General features: G+C 37.6%; 2 protein-coding genes across 3 annotated transcripts in view; one reads left to right on the forward strand and one right to left on the reverse strand.

Annotated features, from left to right (window-relative positions):
• LOC148949857 (uncharacterized) overlaps window positions 1-19,789 on the reverse strand; it is a 239,064-nt gene that overhangs the window by 187,430 nt on the left and 31,845 nt on the right. The window lies entirely within an intron of this gene.
• LOC148949858 (E3 SUMO-protein ligase ZBED1-like) overlaps window positions 6,882-19,789 on the forward strand; it is a 38,107-nt gene continuing 25,199 nt past the window's right edge. The window contains exons 1-2 of the mRNA XM_089091443.1: window positions 6,882-6,992; window positions 10,889-10,994. Coding sequence (XP_088947569.1) covers window positions 6,882-6,992; window positions 10,889-10,994 — 217 coding nt within the window. The remainder of the gene's footprint in view (window positions 6,993-10,888; window positions 10,995-19,789) is intronic.

Genomic DNA, 19,789 nt, shown 5'->3' on the forward strand with positions numbered 1-19,789 from the left:
TCTTCATTCATAGTAACCGTAACTCATGTTAAGTTCTAAATTCGTTCTTTAGTTTTCATGGAAGAACTTTAAATTTAAATTGCTTTAAATTTTAATTTAACTGTAAGTAAATTAGCTGTTATGGCCAACTACAATACACTTTGAATCCTTACAGAATTAGACTCGCTGCAGCAGTTCTTTATTAAACCAGAGAATAAATAAAATGACGACTCAATTTATTAGGTAAAAATAAAAATTTGCTGAGTTGTTAATTTTCCTTGCAGTTAATAGTGGTAGGAAATTGTTTGCATCTAGATGACACATTTGTGGCATACCTATACTCACTTCAGACAACAAGGATAATCACAGCCGAAATTTTGGCAATCATATCCAGTGCAAGGGGTTATGCACTAATTCATTCCGGTTGCAGTTAATTAAAAAGGCGTAAACTAAATCTTAAGAAGAATGAGTTGCAAGTTTTGTTTGCTATTCATGGCAGGAATTTAAGCAGGGGATGAGGACTCACAACCGTGCCACACGAAATTTTTAGGTTTTCGGGATTTACCCATGAATTTCTTCGTTTTTTTTCTATAGGCTATATTGCCAATTGGTACTTGTGCATTATATCGCATCCACCGCTATAAACTATACAAGGAGATACTACAGGAAACCAGACAAACGGGTATTTGCTAGATAAATGGATCGCAAAGCGTGATTTCTTAATGCGTTTACAATATTTAAACTGTTGTTTTTTGAGGTTTAGGGGGGTGAGGTACCTAGTCTAGGCTACGTATTTAATATATGTGATGCTTTAAGTCCTCCTCCCCTAATGTGCAAATATATAGCTCAAACTTGTTTCTAAACTATTATATTTTCATCCTATTTTATTTCATTAGCATTAGCCAAACTTGACTTCTTTCGTGTATAGCGGCAGGTGAGATATAATGCACAAGTACCCGCCAATTGTTTACTTTTTTATGCGTCCCTCCCTCGAAATTTAACCTCCTCTCCTCAATGAGCTCCCACTCACGTGCCTGGTTAATACTGACCAGAAAAGAAATAAAGTACATTTTGGGAAAAACAAACTTTTCGTCGAAATTTTGGCAGCCGTATCCCTTGAAATGGGCTATGCATTATATTATTGTGTTTGTAGCACAGTTTATATAATTAGCAGTATGATCATTCTCTACCTCTCCCATTATAAAAACCCGGACAGGGGTGCGAGTGCTCCGGAGAACGTTTTTGCAGATAGAAACATAGGCGTTATCAGATCTTTTCGCGGGTAGACAAGTCAGATTTCTCTTGGACGCGAAACTTGGCTTCAACGTTGGAACACTAATTTTGAAGAAACTAATTTTAAATTAATTCATTCCAATACATACATGAAAATCGGTAGTTAGTAGTGTAATGTTATTATTAGATGTTTTTAGGAATTAAAAATAGGTTTCGAAGTCTCAAGTTGGTTTCAAAGGCATTTTGAGAAAGTTTCTGCCAAAATACGTATTCCAGGGTAATTGGACTGCTAATGGCAGATCAAATGAGAGGAGTTGTTTGTACGCGCCGATATAAATATAAATATAAATATATATATATATATATATATATATATAAATATAAATATATATATATATATATATATATATATATATATATATATATATATATATATATATATATATATATTATATTATATATATATATATATATATATATATATATATATATATATATATATATATATATATATATATATATATATATATATATATATATATATATATATATATATATATATATATACATATATATTTATATATAGATTTTTCAAATATCATAGGAACTACAATCTGAGAAAATAAATATCACGACGTGAAAAAAAATGATAAACTATCCAGTTGCCGATCCAGAGGGGGGGCGAGGGTTACCCCCGTAAAGTAGTCTAAAGTAGTGTAATTTACCTAATTAACACAAGTTTGCATTAATTAGACTTGCTCCTAACGTAAGTTTGTCGGATAAACGTATTTTGCGCCCCCCCCCCTAAAAAAATCCTGGATCCGCCCCTTAAACCATCACACCTACCCCACCAGTTATTAGAAGAAGAAAAAATTCCTTATTTTCACAAATTTCATCAACCCCCCCCCCCCCGCCCCTTTTTTATAAAATCCTACATAGGCCGATCAGTTGAGTCCACGTAAATAATAGATTAAGTCATAATTTGTATATAAATTAAGTCATACCTGTGAGATGGGACGCTTGCAAACCACTTGGCTGGCTCACCAATTTTTTTTCTGTTTTCGCAATTACGAATAATGCACTTGATAACCATTTTTCAGTGATTGACGATAACAGACTAATCCGCTAAGGCAGAAACAAGTGGGAGGAGCTTTTTGTTCGCACCGAGACCGAAGACCAGAAATTATCTGCGTTAAGCTTACTGTCTATAAACTGTGGTTTGTAGTCAAGGAGGCACACTTGCGCCTCTATAAAGAGGCGACCCACCACAATGTTAAGCGATTTCCGGTCCTAGCGGTCGCAGAGAGACAGCGGTAATCGCATTTTGTAGCCCAAGCTCAAACTAAGAAACGTGCAAAATTTCACCCCCTCCGACTTTATCTTCATGGGTAAAAGTGGGCCGGAAGTTTCGACCCTCCGATCGCAGCCCCGCTTAAACGCTGTTCGATTAGGTTAAAATTTAGAGGTTAAGCTTTTCTAGAAACCGGGAGCTTATTCTTGAAATTCTAGCTTCATCCAATTACCCCTTCCTTGTTTTTTAAAAACCAAATATAGCCACTTAAAGTTCATTTTTGTTTTTTTTTAGCCACGCCTACAGGCCACAGTTGGCAACTGATCCGGGTAAATGAGGACTCATTCGAAGCAGAATTTGACCTGTTAGGGCGTTTTGATATTTTCAGACCGAAAAAATTATCCCCCGAATTTACATTTACGAAAAACCTCGTTTTACTATAAGAGCCCATGTTAATTTTTACCACCACAGCCCCCCTTTAACGTTGTCTGATCGGGCTGAAATCTAGAGGATAAGCTTTCCTGGGGCCTGGGAGCTCATCCTCGAAATTTCAGCTCAATCTGATCACTCCTTCCCTGTTTTCCAAAAACCAAATATCAAGTTTTGTGGGATTTGCTTACGTCAAAAATAGATTCCACTTACTAAAAAACAATTACAATTGTCTCTTTAGTACAGCGGTCGATACTCCAGACTGTCAGGCGGAAGACCCGGGTTCGATTCCCCGACAGAGGAAATTTTTTATATACTGAATTTAAAGTTTAAAAAAGAAACTCAGTTTCTTTTTTAGATTATTTGAAAAAAATTACGTTTTCTAAAGAGTTAAAGAGGCTGAGTTACAAGGTCGGCCCTTAAACGTACAGGGATTAGGAGGCACAGTTGGGGGGCTGTTAAAGAGGCTGAGTCACAAGTTCGAACCTTAAAACGTACAGGGATTAGGAGGTGCAGTTGGGGGGCATACCCCCGCGAAAACGCGGGCTCGTTTTCCTATAAGAGCCCGCAAGCCCGCAAGCTGTCAAATCAGCTAACAGTTAGTCAAGCAATAATAAGTAATAAACTGTACAAAAACGTGCAGAAATTATTTGAAAAAACTACGTTTTCTATAGAGTTAAAGAGGCTGAGTTACAAGGTCGAACCTTAAAACGTACAGGGATTAGGAGGCACAGTTGGGGGGCTGCCGCCCCCAAACCCCCGCTTTCGCAGCCTTTAAATAAAAAAAAAAAAATTTAAACTGAAAGTAAGGAGCGACATTAAATCTTAAAACGAACCTAAATTATTCCGTATATGAAAGGGGCTGTGCCCTCCTCAAAGCCACGCTCTTTAAGCGAAAGTTTGAATTTGTAACAAAACTTTTTTTTAAAAAATAAAAAATTTATAGTAAATAGCGAGGCGTTGTTGCTGGCCCAACCCCTGTCAAAAAAGGACGAAATTATGTTCGTTGTAATTTTTAATTTCGCTCCTTACTTTCAGTTTAAAAAACTTTTTTTTTTTATTTAAAGGCTGCGAAAGCGGGGGGTTTGGGGGGCGGCAGCCCCCAACTATGCCTCCTAATCCCTGTACGTTTTAAGGTTCGATCTTGTAACTCAGCCTCTTTAACTCTTTAGGAAACGTAGTTTTTTTCAAATAATTACTTTAAAAGTCGCTAGCTACATTTTAAGTAAAAAAAAAAAAACGGTTTTTTGCTAGTAGAAATCTGAAATCAGGAATCGTTTATTTAAAAACAGCTTTCATAGTCGTAGATAAAAATCAAAAACTAAATGTCACTGTCATTTACAAACCTAGATCCAAGGGATTTTGTTATAGGCACTGGTAAAAAAACGACACAAATGAACTGTAAAATCGATTAGTTCTGCAAGGCACTGGCACTAATTTGTTCCTCTTTCTGGCATTAACTACTGAGTTGGCAGCAGGGGGTAAAAATTTCGGTGCTTGGGGCTAGCAAGGAGAAATTGCCCAAAACGCATTATCAACTGACAGCTGGGATCTCTAAGAGTTTCAATCTTTAAAGACTCAAGAGCGGGTTTGTAATCTACAAAATTTTCTTAAAGGATTATTTTAACGACTCTTTGATGGACTCCTTCCACATAATCAGTTATATATTCAATTATCTGAGGTTGGGGTCCCCAAAAATGACATGCAAATTCTAATGTAGAATGTATATATGTTATATATGTCTCTTTCAACTGATTCACTGGAAATCCCAAGCAGCATATTGAGATTGAAGAACGTAGTGCACAGTTGCCTTTCTACACTAGCCCTTGAATATGAGCACTAAATGAGCAATCGGCGCTGAAATTAAGTCCCAGGACTGTAGCTGACGATACAAGCGGAAACCAGGGAGCTGGGCAAACAAGATCTCGTTTCAGCGGATTGAATCTTGCAATTTTGGTTTTGCTTTCATTGATCTGCAAACTATTAGCACTATATTCTTCCCTGAATCTATTAGAAGATCAGGGCTGAATTGGGGCATAGCTAGGGTTGTATCTATTGTGAACTTAAGAAGCGCAGATCGTCTACGTAGTCGAATCGGTCATCCGTGTTGTCCATAACATAATTAATTACCGCAAGGAAAAAAAGAGCGGCTTATTTGGTCCCTTGAGGGGCTCCACATCTAATATCTTCCCAGTCAGAATCAAGATCATCAGGAAAGAGGGCGTAGAATCGCTGGTACCGGGAACGTAGGAAATCAATAACAGGCAGTAAGATATGTTTACGTGTGCCCATTCTTTTAAGATTCGTTGCAGCCACGAGGTGCTTAATCAAATCAAATGCTTCCCTGTAATCAACAATAGAAAATCAACGAAAGCGATCCTAGGTCCGAGCCATTGTACGATCAGGTGATAAAGCCTAATTTAATACACTGCGGTACTACACCCTTTCAAACAACCATTTTGGTATGGGTTATGTGAATCTACGACTTGCGGCACAAGTTCATGGTAAATAAAGAATTCGGTGACTTTAGCAAAGTTCGGCGTGATTGAAATGTGTCTTAATTGATCACAATTTTTTGGATGCTTCGTCTTTGGAATGACACGCGCATAAGCTTGTTTCCAAGGGTGGGGGAATGACTGACCATTGAAGCACTGATTAATGACCGAAGTTGGAGGTTCCGCAAGAAATATTGCGTATTCACGTAAAAGTTTTAGTGGCAATTCCCCAGGATAGGAAGCACAGTTATTTTGCAGTTTCCGTATCTCCCAGTAAACTTCGTACTCAGAAACTAGCTTGGTTTCATTACACTCGCAGTATTTTATCAGAGTATTCACCTCAACTTCACTCAATGATGGATACGTGGTACAGATTTTGGTAAAGAAAGAATTGACTTCTTGTGCTGATATCAAAGTCCCATCTGTTTTCAGCATCAGTAGGTCACTTCCGGTCATCTATTTGACTGCCGAATGTCACCTATGCGAATCACCATCAAGCAGGGGGGCAATTTTCTCAATATCGTACCTCTTTTTAGCACGTCTACTGACACTGACAATGCGGTTCCGTAACCCTTTCTCAGCTGAAATACACCCCGAACTGTGTAGTCGGCATCTAAGTTTGATCAATCGCTTCGGGTCTTTCGTGATCCAGGGCTTGTCAGATTAAAAAACTGGCACTACTTTAGTCTGGAAAAATTGATGGAACTTTTCGAGTAGCAGGGAGTTAAGTGTTTCAACCTTAAGATCCAAGTCAGTGATTGAGCATATTTCTTCAAATGAGCAATTACTAATCCACTGACGAAAGGCAAATATAGAGCCCCGGTTCAGAGGATGAACTGTAACTTTGCTTCTTTTCGGTTTCTGCATGTTGTTCTTCACTTGTAACAGGATTACAAAATGATCAGCGGTTTGCAATGGGCCTATCAGGTCTAAGGTACTGTCACTTTCATGGGTGGGAATGTTCACTACTTGTTTCAGATTAAGCCCATTGGATAGCCACTGTTTGTTGGCTTGGTTAAAGTTGCTTCCAACAATGAAGGCAGGAGCCGCATATGTACGTGGAAACTTATCAAGGCAGGATTGCAAGTAAATCACAAGCTCCTTTCTGTTTTTGGCACTTTCAGGATAAAAGACAGATGCCACTATCAGGCAAGAAAACTTCTTTGGCAGTTGGGAAGGCTTACAAACAGCCCAAAGTACTTCATGGCAAGAGTCACTGGGGGCACTTAGCAGTTTGGATGGGAGGTCATTACGAAAATACAGTCCAACACCACCGCCTCTGCGGTTTATTCCTCTATCACGACGGGTGTTAAAAAAAGCAAGTGTAGCCTTTGATATAGCCGGTATCATTTGTGATATCCCAACATTTACTCACGATTGCTATAGGGACATTGGAGTCTTGTAAGAAGACTTCTAGTTCATCCATCTTGTTAGTCAAGGAGCGGGCGTTGGTCATGAGAACAGAGGGAAATTGCGATTTTGCAGATAGGAGTTCAGGACTTAAAACAGGAGGAGTTTCGCTGGAATCAGCAGAAACAGTCACATCAGCATACGACGGTCTAAGAGTCAGTGGGATTTCATAGTGCGTATGACAGTTTAATTTTACTAGCAACCGTAGTCAAACTTTCTATTTAGTTTTTAATCTGGTCGACATATCTGAAACATGCACTGGAATAAAATACCACTAATTCCTTTTTCCTCCGCGCTTGCCTCTGCGTGTGCGTCTGTAGGTGGTTTCCGACAACGTCACAACATTGCCATCTGGTGGCTTTCTAGGAGTCCAAATTGCCATAGAGTGGCGAATGTAGATGACGCTACTACATGTCGAAGTGAATAAAGTTCGTAAATCGTCGACTTTTCGATTATAACTGGCATGAATACTACACTAAACAAATTCAATAGGGTCAAGTCTTTGATTACTTACATTGCCAGGGCAAGAAACTAGGAACACTAGCACAAATAAGCTAAACTAGGCATGGGTGCGAAGCAGCTATTCAGCACTACGCCATCTACTCCTTTTTCATTGGTAACACGAATGTCTTCTTTTTCATACAGGTTAGTTCACCAATTTTTTACTTTTTTTAATGTGCACCTCTCTCAAAATGCCCTTCCCTCAAAATGAACTCCTGCCTCGCGCCTGGTTATTAGAGACCAATAAAGAAATATAGTGCACTTGAAAAAATCAAATTTTGGCCGAAATTTTGGTAATTTTATTACATGCAACGGACAATACATTATATTATTGCAGTTTTAGTTAATTCAAAGTCTTTAACTATATTTTAAGAAGAGTGAATGAAAAGAAAAACGAGTTTTGTGTTAATTTTTAATGTTAGAAGTAGGAACCTAAATCACAAATATGGTTTGAGCTGATATATGGTGTGAACTCAAGGCCCTATTCAGGGGAGGGATTAGGGGGATTTGAACATCCTCCTCGAAACGCTTGTCGGATTCGTACAAACACAATAAAAATGCATAAACCACATTTTTTGCTGCGTTTTTAATTTATTTTGGAACCTTCCACCCAGAAAAATACCCCCCTCCCCACGAACAAAAATCCTCGATACGGCCCTGTATGTGCTAATAATATAGAGTGATGCGTAGCACATACAATGACGGCAAATTTCGTCAAACGGCACTCAGGGAAGCACAATGATTGGCCTGTCAAAATGCGTAAGTCCGTAGTCCGTAGAAAAAAAAGTAGTAGATTAATAGGTGAAGATACGGTCAACGCAGAATTGATAAAAACGTATACTAAGTTGGAAACAAACTCAGCGCTGGGAATAGGCTACGCTTCCTGTGCATCGTCTAATATGACTGAAAATAGACTTTGCGTGACTCTATAAGTTCAGCCAGAGTCAACCCAGTCAACCTGGAGAAATCCGGGGAAGTTAAGCAGGAAGGGTGTGCGAAAGCACAGGATGGCTGTCCCCAGCCCCCCATTGCAATTCCTGGCTGAAGGGCCACGAAACGGAGATCAGCATCGCCGGTTTGAACCTTAGGGGTCTAGTGCCGTCATACTACTTTGGTTACTGAAAAGACTTAACACTCACAACTCAACAATCAGTGGCTTAAATGGGGGAGAAGGTACTTGCCCCTATGTTTTGAAACAAACCTTTTTTGGTGTATTGTCATTGAAAAATACTTTCTTTTTTTTGGCATTTTCATTACATAATTGAAAAAGTGAAAAATTTGCCCCTTTTTAGATTTTCAAAATAATGACCCCCCCCCCCCCGATTTTCGTGAAGTGAAACCACTGGCAACAACACATACATTTATTTGATACATATATCAAATTTCAGGGACGCCATTCATTCATAAACTCGGATACACAATGCTTTCATTAAGCTGGTTAATTTTATACGAGTCTAGATGTATTGGCCTAAGTTTATACACGTATATAAATATGACTTGAGAATCAACCCCGCTCTATATGGCTTATCGCAATCAACTGCAATAAGCAGTATTTAACACGGGGTGGGTATTCAAATGTTATCTGCTAATACATTCTCTGAAAATATGAAATAGAGTTCAGAATGGGTTCGGGCTCGCGAAGCCCTCCCCAGCCCTCCACCATACAAAATTTCAGATTTATAGGATTTATTTACTTCTTTTGTTTTTTATACAGTTTACCAATGTCTTCCTTTTCTCTTAATGTGTGGTCTCTATGAAATTCCACTCATTCCATCAAAATAAACTGAGCCTAAATCCCAGGTTAACAGTGATATTTTGTTTGAACATGATATGACGAAGCTTTGTACGCCATTCCTGGCTATGGAAGGTGCAAGGTAAGGTCATAATTTTTCAACGCTATTAATGCGTTCCCCCTTGAAATTTTAACCCCTTCCAGCAAAATAGACTCCTATCTAGGTACCTTGTTACAGTGACCAGTTATTTGAACAAGGTTCTTTTTTGTCTTAAAAGACAGAACAACTTTGGTATCAAACGGTTTATCTTACTACCATTTCTGCAAACACAAAAAGGAAATTAATTTAAAAAACATAAACTTTGGTCTAGATTTTGGGAATCTGATGGAGTGAAAAGGAATAGGTCCAGGATTTTTTTTGGGGGGGGGGGGGCAACAATAAAAAGCAAATTTCATTTGATAATCTGTGTGAAGTTCCCAGATATTCGGGGAAATTTACGATTTAAATCAGGATAGGCTGCGTGCCTAACTCCCTCGTCCTGTATGTCCCTGGATATGCCCTATTTTATTTCAGTTTGTAGCTACCTTAAAAAGGAATATGCTATATTTAAGAAATTTGCATGCTAAAAAATTAGTTGCCATTTCTTTTTTACTGTTAGCAGCAGGAATGTATGCTAAAAATATGGGTTCAATCTCCACCCCCCCCCCAAAAAAAAAAAAAATTCTTCTGGTATTCATCACGAAATTTATTATGTTTTCAATAGTTTGCCAATTTTTACTTTTTTTTTCTAATGTGTACCCACTTCAAACGAGCTACGTTACTAGTCAAAAGTGTCTGGCGTTGTTCGCGAATCTTTGTAGTTGTTTTTAATATGCTTTAGGAATCACATCAATGATTAGTTTCTTTTTTTGTTTCTAATATTATTCTACCATCAATTGTACACCCCCCCCCACTCCCCTGTTGACTTTCTTCTATCATATACCACTGTTTCTTGCCGCAAAAGCAACATGGTGACGGGCAGTAAAAATTACTCCCCCCCCCCCTTCTGCATCCGAATTTTTGGATATTCCCAAGATATGAATATTAGTTTGACCCAATTATTAGAATCCCAGACTGAGCTGATATTAAACTTTTACTTTTCGCATAAAAGCCTATTGAACGGAAGTATTATTGATGTTCAATTGCTTTGTCAATAAATTTTTCACAAATTTTTAAATTAACAAAGGTGAATAGCTCTTTTGAACTATTTCCCGGGGGGTGGACCCCCCCCCCCCCGAAACGTTTGTTTGACTTGTAAAAACGTAATGAAAATGGATATAAACAAATTTTGAATGCGTTTTTTGAGGGTTTTTTTTTTGTGTAAAACCCCACCGAAAAAAATCTTTGAGTAAAACCCTCTCCGAAAGAAAATCCTGGGTACGGCCTTGGTTAATCTTACTCAATTTTTTTTTTTTAACTTTCAAAATCGAGATTGACCATCAGCTTTTGGGCTTTATTAGTAGAATTAAAATTCCACAAAGAAATGTGATGTCCTGGGCGCACATTTACCTCTCCTGTCGAAACCAAATTTGAATTTTGATTATTCTGGCAACAGCTTCAGAGTGTTGCCTTCAAATCCCTGAAAATGCTCATGTACGTCTGTTGTTGCTGAACCTACGGATAAGACCTTTTTTCTACAAACACAATAGTTTTTGTTCTCCTTACCTATCCAGTACATTGAAGGTTGATTACATATTTTCTGTGACATCCCTCCTTGTCCTAGGCACTTTAAAACTCGACTCTCCTATTTCTTATGTGCATCATTTAATCCCTTGAAGTTCGATGACAGACTTTTGAGGGACGCTGACGTCGCCGACAACTTGGCACTCATGACAAACACACTTGAAGAACTTGTCGCAGCGCTGACAGTTATGAAAGAAGAAGGTAGCAAAGTTGGACCCAACATCAGCAGAAGCAAAACAAAAATCTTGTTTATTGATGCAAAACCCCCTCAACCACCCCCCCCCCTGTATTCGAGGAATGTCAAAACCAAATAGCAGTCATGAAACGACCTCACGTACTTCGGCTCCATTCTGTCACTTAATGGTTCAGTCGAGAGCGAAGTCAACGCACGAATCGTCAAGGCAGCTTCCGTCCTTGGGAGACTCAACAAAACATGGCGCAACCCTGTCGTCAGCCACCTCCCAAAGATGCGAATACTTAATGCACTTGTAGGCTCAGTCCTACTATAAGGTGCAAAAACTCGGTCATAGACCACCACAACTTTGAAGGAGCTGGAATTCTCGAATCAAAGTACCCCGAAAGATAGAGGGACTCTGTTGGTATAATCTTTTCAGCAACACCTAATTCCTGGCCCGTAAGAAGCAGATTACTTTTTCCCTGCAAACAACACGCTGAGAACGTACGGTCATCTCCCTCAAATGCCAAAAGAAACCCCATGCCACATAGCCTACGATTTCAATCCCGCGGCCGTACAGCGGAAACGACCACATGGTCGTTCAACAATGAGATAAAAAAAAACAAGTTTTTTTTTTAACTGAAAGTAAGGAGCGACATTAAAACTTAAAACGAACAGAAATTATTCCATATATGAAAGGGGCTGTACCCTCCTCAACGCCTCGCTCTTTACGCTGAAGTTTTTAATTGTTTTAAACAATGAAGTTGTGAGACAAAGTCAAACTTTAGCGTAAGGAGCGAGGCGTTGAGGAGGGGGCAGCCCCTTTCATATACGGAATAATTCCTATTCGTTTTAAGTTTTAATGTCGCTCCTTACTTTCAGCTAAAAAAAACTTGTTTTTATTATTTAATTTCTGAACGGTTTTTGAATTAATGCAGCTTTGATTTTGACTCACCTTACATGAATAATTAAAACAAAATTTGCATATTAATTATACTTTTTTTTTACTAAGTGGCTTTCTTGAAATTTTGATTTGACGTCACTTACGAATTAACTTACGTAACGAACTTCTATATTCGTATAATTTTTATTACGCATATTAGAGGGTTCGCCCCGTAGTCAATACTTCGCTCTTAATGCTAAAGTTCCAATTTTGTTCCAATTCTTTAAGAATGACAATCACAAAAGCCGTCAATTAGAATAAATAGCTCTGATGAAAGTACAAAAAAAACTTTAGCGTAAAGAGCAAGGTATTGACTAGGAGGCGAACCCAATCATATAAGCAATAATTTCAGTTCGTTTTAAGTTTTGATGTTGCTCCTCACTTTCAGTTGATTTTTTTTATTTAATCTCTGATCGTTTTTTTAAATAATACTGGTAAATCCGGTGCCCCCTTAATAGCAATGTCCCTTCCCCCATGAAAACTTCCTCCACGGAAAGATCCTCCCACGTAACCCCCGGCCCCCCCCCCAACTACCAGAAAAAGTACTCCTGAAGACTTCTGTATACTTCCCAATAACCAATACTATATGTAAGCATTGGGTTAAGTTCCTAACTTGCAGACCTTCCGCCGGGGACTGTGGGGGATTAAGTCATCCTCAAAGACATAGTTATTGTGTTCTTGATCATGATGAACAAAATGGGTATCTCAACCTTTTGATCGAGTGACTTTGGAAAACAAAGAACGTGGAAGGGGGCCTAGTTGCCCTCCTTTTTTTGGTCCCTTAAAAAGGGCACTAGAACTTTTAATTTATGTTCGAATGAGCCCTCCCGCGATATTCTTGGATCACTGGGTCGATACGATCACCCTTGAAAAACAAAACAAAAAAAAACAAGTAAAACAAAAAAAAAACAAATAAAAACGCATCCGTGATCTTTCTTCTGGCAAAAAATACAAAATTCCACATTTTTGCAGATAGGAGCTTGACACTTCTGTAGCATGGTTCTCTGATCCACTGAATCTGATGGTGTGATTTTCATTAAAGCTCTATGACTTTTAGTGGGTGTTTCCCCCTTTTCTCGAAAATATGGCAAAATTTCTCAGGTGCGTAAATTTTAACGGGTAAGACTAAACTTGATGAAACTTATATATTTGAAATCAGCATAAAAATTTGATTCTTTTGATGTATCTATTGGTATAAAAATTCCCATTTTTTGAGTTTCGGTTTCTATTGAGCCGGGTCGCTCCTTACTTACAGTTCGTTACCACGAACAGTTTGATGGTCCGATAGTCAACATCAGTTCCTAAGCAAGGCAGGAATAAGATTTGAAAATCCATCCGCGGCTGCTCAAGACCAAATGTCCGGGAGGAGGACGGTGACTCCTCTAATTGACGCTGGCACCAATTCGACAGGAGAAATAAGTCAAGTAAGTAAGTCATCTTTTAATGGCTATTAATTAAAAAAAAAACTTTCCTAAAAATAAGTTTTTCAAAGAAAAGTAAAGGCTATTTTAAACTTAAGATCAGCAGATACAAATACCTGTTAAAATTCAAACTCAAAAAGATCAGAATTTAGTATTAAAGAATAAATGAAACCCAAAACGAACAGAAATTAAAAAACAATCATAGCAAAAAACATACAACAAGTAATAATATAAATGAATAAATAAATCTTAAAGCGAGTAATGCTTAGATTGAATATGAAAATCAAGCTTAAAACGAAAACAAATTTTTTGCTATTCAATTATAAATGAAACTTAAAACGAACAGAAATTAAATAAACAATCAATGCGAACAAACATACAATATATATTAATGTAAATGAATAAATAAATCTTAAAACGAGTGAAACTTAAAAAGAATATGCAAATCAAGTTTTAATCTAATAAAAATAACTAGAAACAAGAGTTTGGGTATCGCCTCACTGTAGAAGCCTAAAACCTGCTGCGTCATTGGCGCTTTACTGAAAACAATTCTTTGAAATGTTTTCACTTTTGTAACTTTAAGAAATCAAAAATTAATTAAGATTTTAGGGAATAAATATCAGCATATGTATATTAAATTGACTATGCACACTTTTTTTCTGTAAAATCATTTGAATTTTTTTCAGTAAAGTACAAATTATATTCCGGCTTTTAGAAAGCACAGGGGTTTTGAAGCCTATTCATATTAATTTATGGTCGTTTTTAGTTTGACTCTAAAATTTATTTTAATTTTTGTTCATTTTGGGTTTCATTTATTTATTGATACTGATTTGGGGTAGTTGTATGCTTGGTAGATTATATGACAGTCCGGACGCCAGGTGTTGAAAATGTGAATTATACAACGACGGAATGGGGCTTCTACGAGAATTAGCCTACCCTCCATCCCTAAATTGACCATGCGGATTCAAAAATACCAATGGCACTTGCTTGCGAGTGGTGGAACACTCCGAAACTTGACATTTTATGATATTTTGGTGTTTCGTGCAAGAAAATGCATGTTCCACAAAGTTTGAGGTGCATTTTTTCGCTCAAATACAAAGGCCCAGAAGACATATAATGTTTTCACTGCAAAACATCGCGATTGGTTTGAAAAAACAGCAGAGTTAAGAAAATGTGGAAACTATATGAGTCTTAAACAGTCATGGAAGGCATAAACGAAATAAAATTGAATATTAGATATAGAATGATATTAATTGTTGAAAGATACATCAGTTCCAAGATTTTTTTTCACTGTAATTTTTATTTTCATTTTCAATTCTGTAAGAGCTGGAAAAAAAAATTTGTAATATACGAGTAATTCGTCTTCAGAGCAGCGCCAATGACGCAGAAGGCTTTAGGTTTTTACAGTTAAAGAAGGGGCAGTATCCAAATTTTGCTTGTAGTGAAACTATATTTGCCTTGACCAATCTTGAGAAGAACTAACAGATTAAACTGAATATTTGATACATTATGATATTAATTGCTAAAAGCTCATCAGTTCAAAATTTTACTATAATTTTAATATATATGTTCAATATTAGGTACAAAGGAAAACATTTGTAATATATTTCGTTTTCAGTAAAGCACCAATGACGCAGTAGGTTTTAGGCTTCTCCTCTGAGGTGATACCCAACCTCTTGTTTTCAGTTATTTTTATTTAATTCAAACTTGATTTGCATATTCTTTTTAAGTTTCACTCGTTTTAAGACTTATTTATTGATTTAGATTAATATATATTGTATGTTTGTTCGCATTGATTGTTTATTTAATTTCTGTTCGTTTTAAGTTTCATTTATACTTTAATAGCAAAACATTTGTTTTCGTTTTAAGCTTGATTTTCATATTCAATCTAAGCATTATTCTCTTTAATATCTATTTATTCATTTATATTGTTAATTTTTGTATGTTTTTTGATATGATTTTTTATTAAATTTATGTTCGTTTTGTGTTTAATTCATTATTTAATAGTAATTTTTGGTTTTGTTTAGTTTTAATTCTAAAAGGTATTTTTATATCATGAACTGAATTTTAAAATGGACCTTAATTTTATTTGGAAAAATAATTTTTCGGAAAGTTTTTTTTAATTAATTTTTGTTCGTTTTTGATTTCAAAAAGTTTCAAGTTTTTATGGCATGGGTGGGTACTTACTGTCCGATTATTCTTGACTTTGAAAAACAGATCTAGAACTTTCAATTTAATTCGAATGAGGCTTTTTTCAATGTGTATACGATTACCTCTTTGATAAAAACCTTATATATGAACAATAGACAGCTTGCATAACTTATGGACAGCAATTGACAACAATGAATGAATTGAAAAAATAGCTCCACTAAGGGGGCTTAGACCACTTCACTTGCTGACACAAATGGATCACGACTGTTTGGAATTGACCTTAATAGGATTTTGTTTGCCAAAGCAATTTTGCATCTATCACAGAGTATGTATTTTAACCTTATAGTTGGATAATTATAATAGATTTCCTATGTGTTCTTCCCATACAAAAACCCTTCCCATGAGTTATAAACCCCCCTTAATAAGTTATGCCCCAGGGCATAACTTAAAACGCCTACCCCCGGGCCCTGGTGGGCTGTGTCGAAAGTTTACACCTGAGTTTTTTGTTATCAGAACTTTGAGCTATTTTGACAAAATGTCTGTCTCAAAATTTTTATCTTATGCATTTAGGGCTTTGAGGAGGGGGGGCTAGTTAACCTCCAATCTCTTTTGACTCTTAAAAAGTGAACAAGAACTTTCAATTTTCAGTCAAATGAGCCCTCTTTTAAGTTTATACGAGCATCCCTTCCATAAGAAATAATGGGAAGGATTCGGAGAATCCTTAAATTACAACCCTTGCCCTGAGCGGCTGTAGGGGAGTTGTCATCCTCAAAGACCTAATTTCCAGAACTTAAAACTACGTTTAATTAAATGGCTGTCTCAAAATTTTGATTGGATGTGTTTGGGGAAAAGGTGGGCGTGAGAGGGGGCTTATTTGCCCTCAAACCACTTTTGACTAATAAAAAGGGCACTAGCCCTTTGAATTTCCAATCGAATGAGCCTTTTTTGAAGTTTGTACGACACCGCCTTCTATAAAAACCTTATATGTCCCCAGGGTATAACTTATAACCGTTGCCTTGAGGATTGTGGGGGAGTGTCCCCTCCCCTGGATCCGCCACTGCCTTACACTCTCTGTTTCTTTCCTTGTTAGGGAGGAGAGCAGATGCCTAATATGTGTGTGTTAATACCAAAACAAAGGATCCTTAAATTACAACCCTTGCCCTGACGGCTTTGGGGGAGTTGTAATCCTCAAAGACCTAATTTACAGAACTTAAAACTACGTTTAATAAAATGGATGTCTTAAAATTTTGATTGGATGTGTTTGGGGAAAAGGGGGGCGTGAGAGGGGGTTAGTTGCCCTCAAATCAATGTCAACTACTACTAAGAGTACTAGCCCTCGAACTTTCCAATCGAACGAGCCCTTTTTGTAGTTTCTACGACACCGCCTTCTATAAAAACCTTATATGTCCCCAGGGTATAACTCAAAACCCTTGCCTTGAGGTTGGTGGGGGAGTGTCCTCCTCAAAAAAATATTTTCTATATGGAAATCAACTACGCTGAACAAAATGGCTATCTCAAATTTTGATTGAATGTGTTTGGGGGAATGATGGGCGAAGGGGGGGGCTAGTTGCCCTTCAGTCACTTTCGACTATTAAAAAGGGCACTAGCCCTTTGAATTTCAAATCGAATGAGACTTTTTTGAAGTTTTTACGACAACGCCTTCTATAAAAACATTATATGCCCCAAGGGCATAACTTAAAACCCTTGTCCTGAGGGTTGTGGGGGAGTGTCCTCCTCAAAAACTTATTTTCTATCTGTAAATCAACTACGCTGAACAAACTAACTATCTCAAAATTTTGAGTGAAAGTGTTAGGGGAATGAGGGACTTGGGGGGGGGCTAGTTTCCCTTCATTCCCCTTTGACTATCATAAAGGGCACAAGCTCTTTAAATTTCCAATTGAATGTGCCTTTTTTGAAGTTTTTACGGCAACGCTTTCTATAAAAAACTCATATGCCCCAAGGGCATAACTTAAAACTCTTGCCCTGAGGGTTGTGGGGGAGTGTCTTCCTCAAAAAAATATTTTCTATCTGGAAATCAACTACGCTGACCAAAATGGCCCAAATAACATCACTTTCGACTATTAAAAAGGGCACTAGCCCTTTTAATTTCTACTTGACTGAACCTGTGTTGAAGCTTCTACTACAAAGTCTTCTATAAAAACCTTAGAAGCTCCCAGGGCATAAAATAAAACACTTGCCATGAGGGTTTTGGGGGATTTTCCACCTCAAAAACATATTTTCAATGTGGAAATAAATAACACTGAACAAAATGGCTATCTCAAAATTTTGATTTAATGTGCTTGGGGGAATGATGGGCGTTAGGGGGGGGCTAGTTGCCCTCCAATCACTTTTGACTAATAAAAAGGGCACTAGCCCTTTGAATTTCCTATCAAATGAGCTTGTTTTGAAGTTTCTATGACACCGCCTTCTATAAAAACCTTATCTGCCTCCAAAGCATAATATAAACCCTTGCCTTGATGGTTTGGGGGTATCGTCCTCTTCAAAAATATGTTTTTCATCTAAAACTAAACTACCCTTAAAAAAATTACTATGACAAATTTTTGATTTGATGTGTTTGGGGAACTTGTGGTTATGAGGGGGGGCTAGTTCCCCTCCAATCACTTTAGACTATGAAAAAGGGCACTATCCCTTTGAATTTCCAATCGAATGATCATGTTTTTAAGTTTCTACGACAACGCCTTCTATAAAAACCTTATATGCCCCCAGGGCATATCTTAAAACCCTTGCCCTGAAGGTGCTGGGGGAGTGTCCTCCTCCAAAACATATTTTCTATCTGGCTATCAACTACGCTGAACAAAATGGCTATCTCAAAATTTTGATTGGATGTGTTTGGGGAAATGATGGGCGTGGGGGGGGCTAGTTGCCCTCCAATCACTTTCGACTATTCAAAAGGGCACTAGCCCTTTAATTTCCAATCGATTGAGCCTGTTTTGAAGTTTTTACGACAACGCCTTCTATAAAAACCTTATATGCCCCCAGGGCATGACTTAAAACCCTTGCCCTGAGGGTTGTGGGTGAGTGTCCTCCTCAAAAATATATTTTCTATCTGGACATCAACTACGCTGAACAAAATGGCTATCTCAAAATTTTGATTGGATATGTTTGGGGGAATGATGGGCGTGGGGGGGGGGGGGGCTAGTTGCCCTCCAATCACTTTCGACTATTAAAAAGTGCACTAGCTTTTATAATTTACAATCGAATGAACCTTGTTTGTAGTTTCTACGACAGTGCCTTCTATAAAAACCTTATATGCCCCCAAGGAATAGCTTAAGACCCTTGCCCTGGGGGTTGCGGGGGAGTTTCCTCCTCAAAGATATATTTTCTATTTGGAAATCAACTACGCTGAACAAAATGGCTATCCCAAAATTTTGATTGGATGTGTTTGGGGAAATGATGGATGTGGGGGGAGGGGCTAGTTACACTCCAATCACTTTCGATTATTAAAATGGGCACTAGCCCTTTAATTTCCAATCGATTGAGCATGTTTTGAAGTTTCTACGACAACTCCTTCTATAAAAACCTTATATGCCTCCAGGGTATAACTTGAAACCCTTGCCCTGAGGGTTGTGGGGGAGTGTCCTCCTCGAAAAAATATATTTTCTATCTGGAAATCAACTCCGCTGAACAAAATAGGTATCTCAAAATTTTTATGGGATGTGTTTGGGGGAATGGTGGGCGGGGGGGGGGGCTAGTTGCCCTCCAATAATTTTCGACTATTAAAAAGGGCACTAGAACTCTTGATTTCCAATCGAATGATCCCCCTTTGAAGCTTCTACGATGACCCCTTCCATATGAAGTGCCTCTGGGAAAAAAAATAAATAATAAATAATAATAAAACATTGGAACCGTATGGCCTTTACTATAGGCAACGCTACAGTGTTGCCTCTGATTTGGACAGATATGAGAATTTCCAATACAATAATTTCGTCCTAAAATTTTTTCGAAAAAAAGATAAAACAAAATTTTTCTGTGATTTTTATATGCAACGTCTCATGATAGGGCGAATTCGCAGGCATATTCAGATTCTTCGAAAAAAGTTGTATTTGAAGATGTTAATTATTCACTTTTGGCCCAAGGTGCTTAATACGACATTCATGCTCTCAGCCGACGAATTGCCGAAACTAATTTTGTATATGCACCGGAAACCCACAGGTTGTGTTCACGTGCAGTGAATAATTAACAACCTTCCTGAAAAAAAGCTGAAAGCGCGAGATCAGCAAATGATGCAACTTTCCGGACATAACAAATAGACTTGTTTAGTTTATACCGACCAACTTTCCGGATA

The sequence above is a fragment of the Artemia sp. Qi Xiang Cuo genome, chromosome 7, assembly GCF_049724085.1.
Source record: "Artemia sp. Qi Xiang Cuo chromosome 7, ASM4972408v1, whole genome shotgun sequence".
In the NCBI taxonomy this organism is placed as follows: Eukaryota; Metazoa; Arthropoda; class Branchiopoda; order Anostraca; family Artemiidae; genus Artemia; species Artemia sp. Qi Xiang Cuo.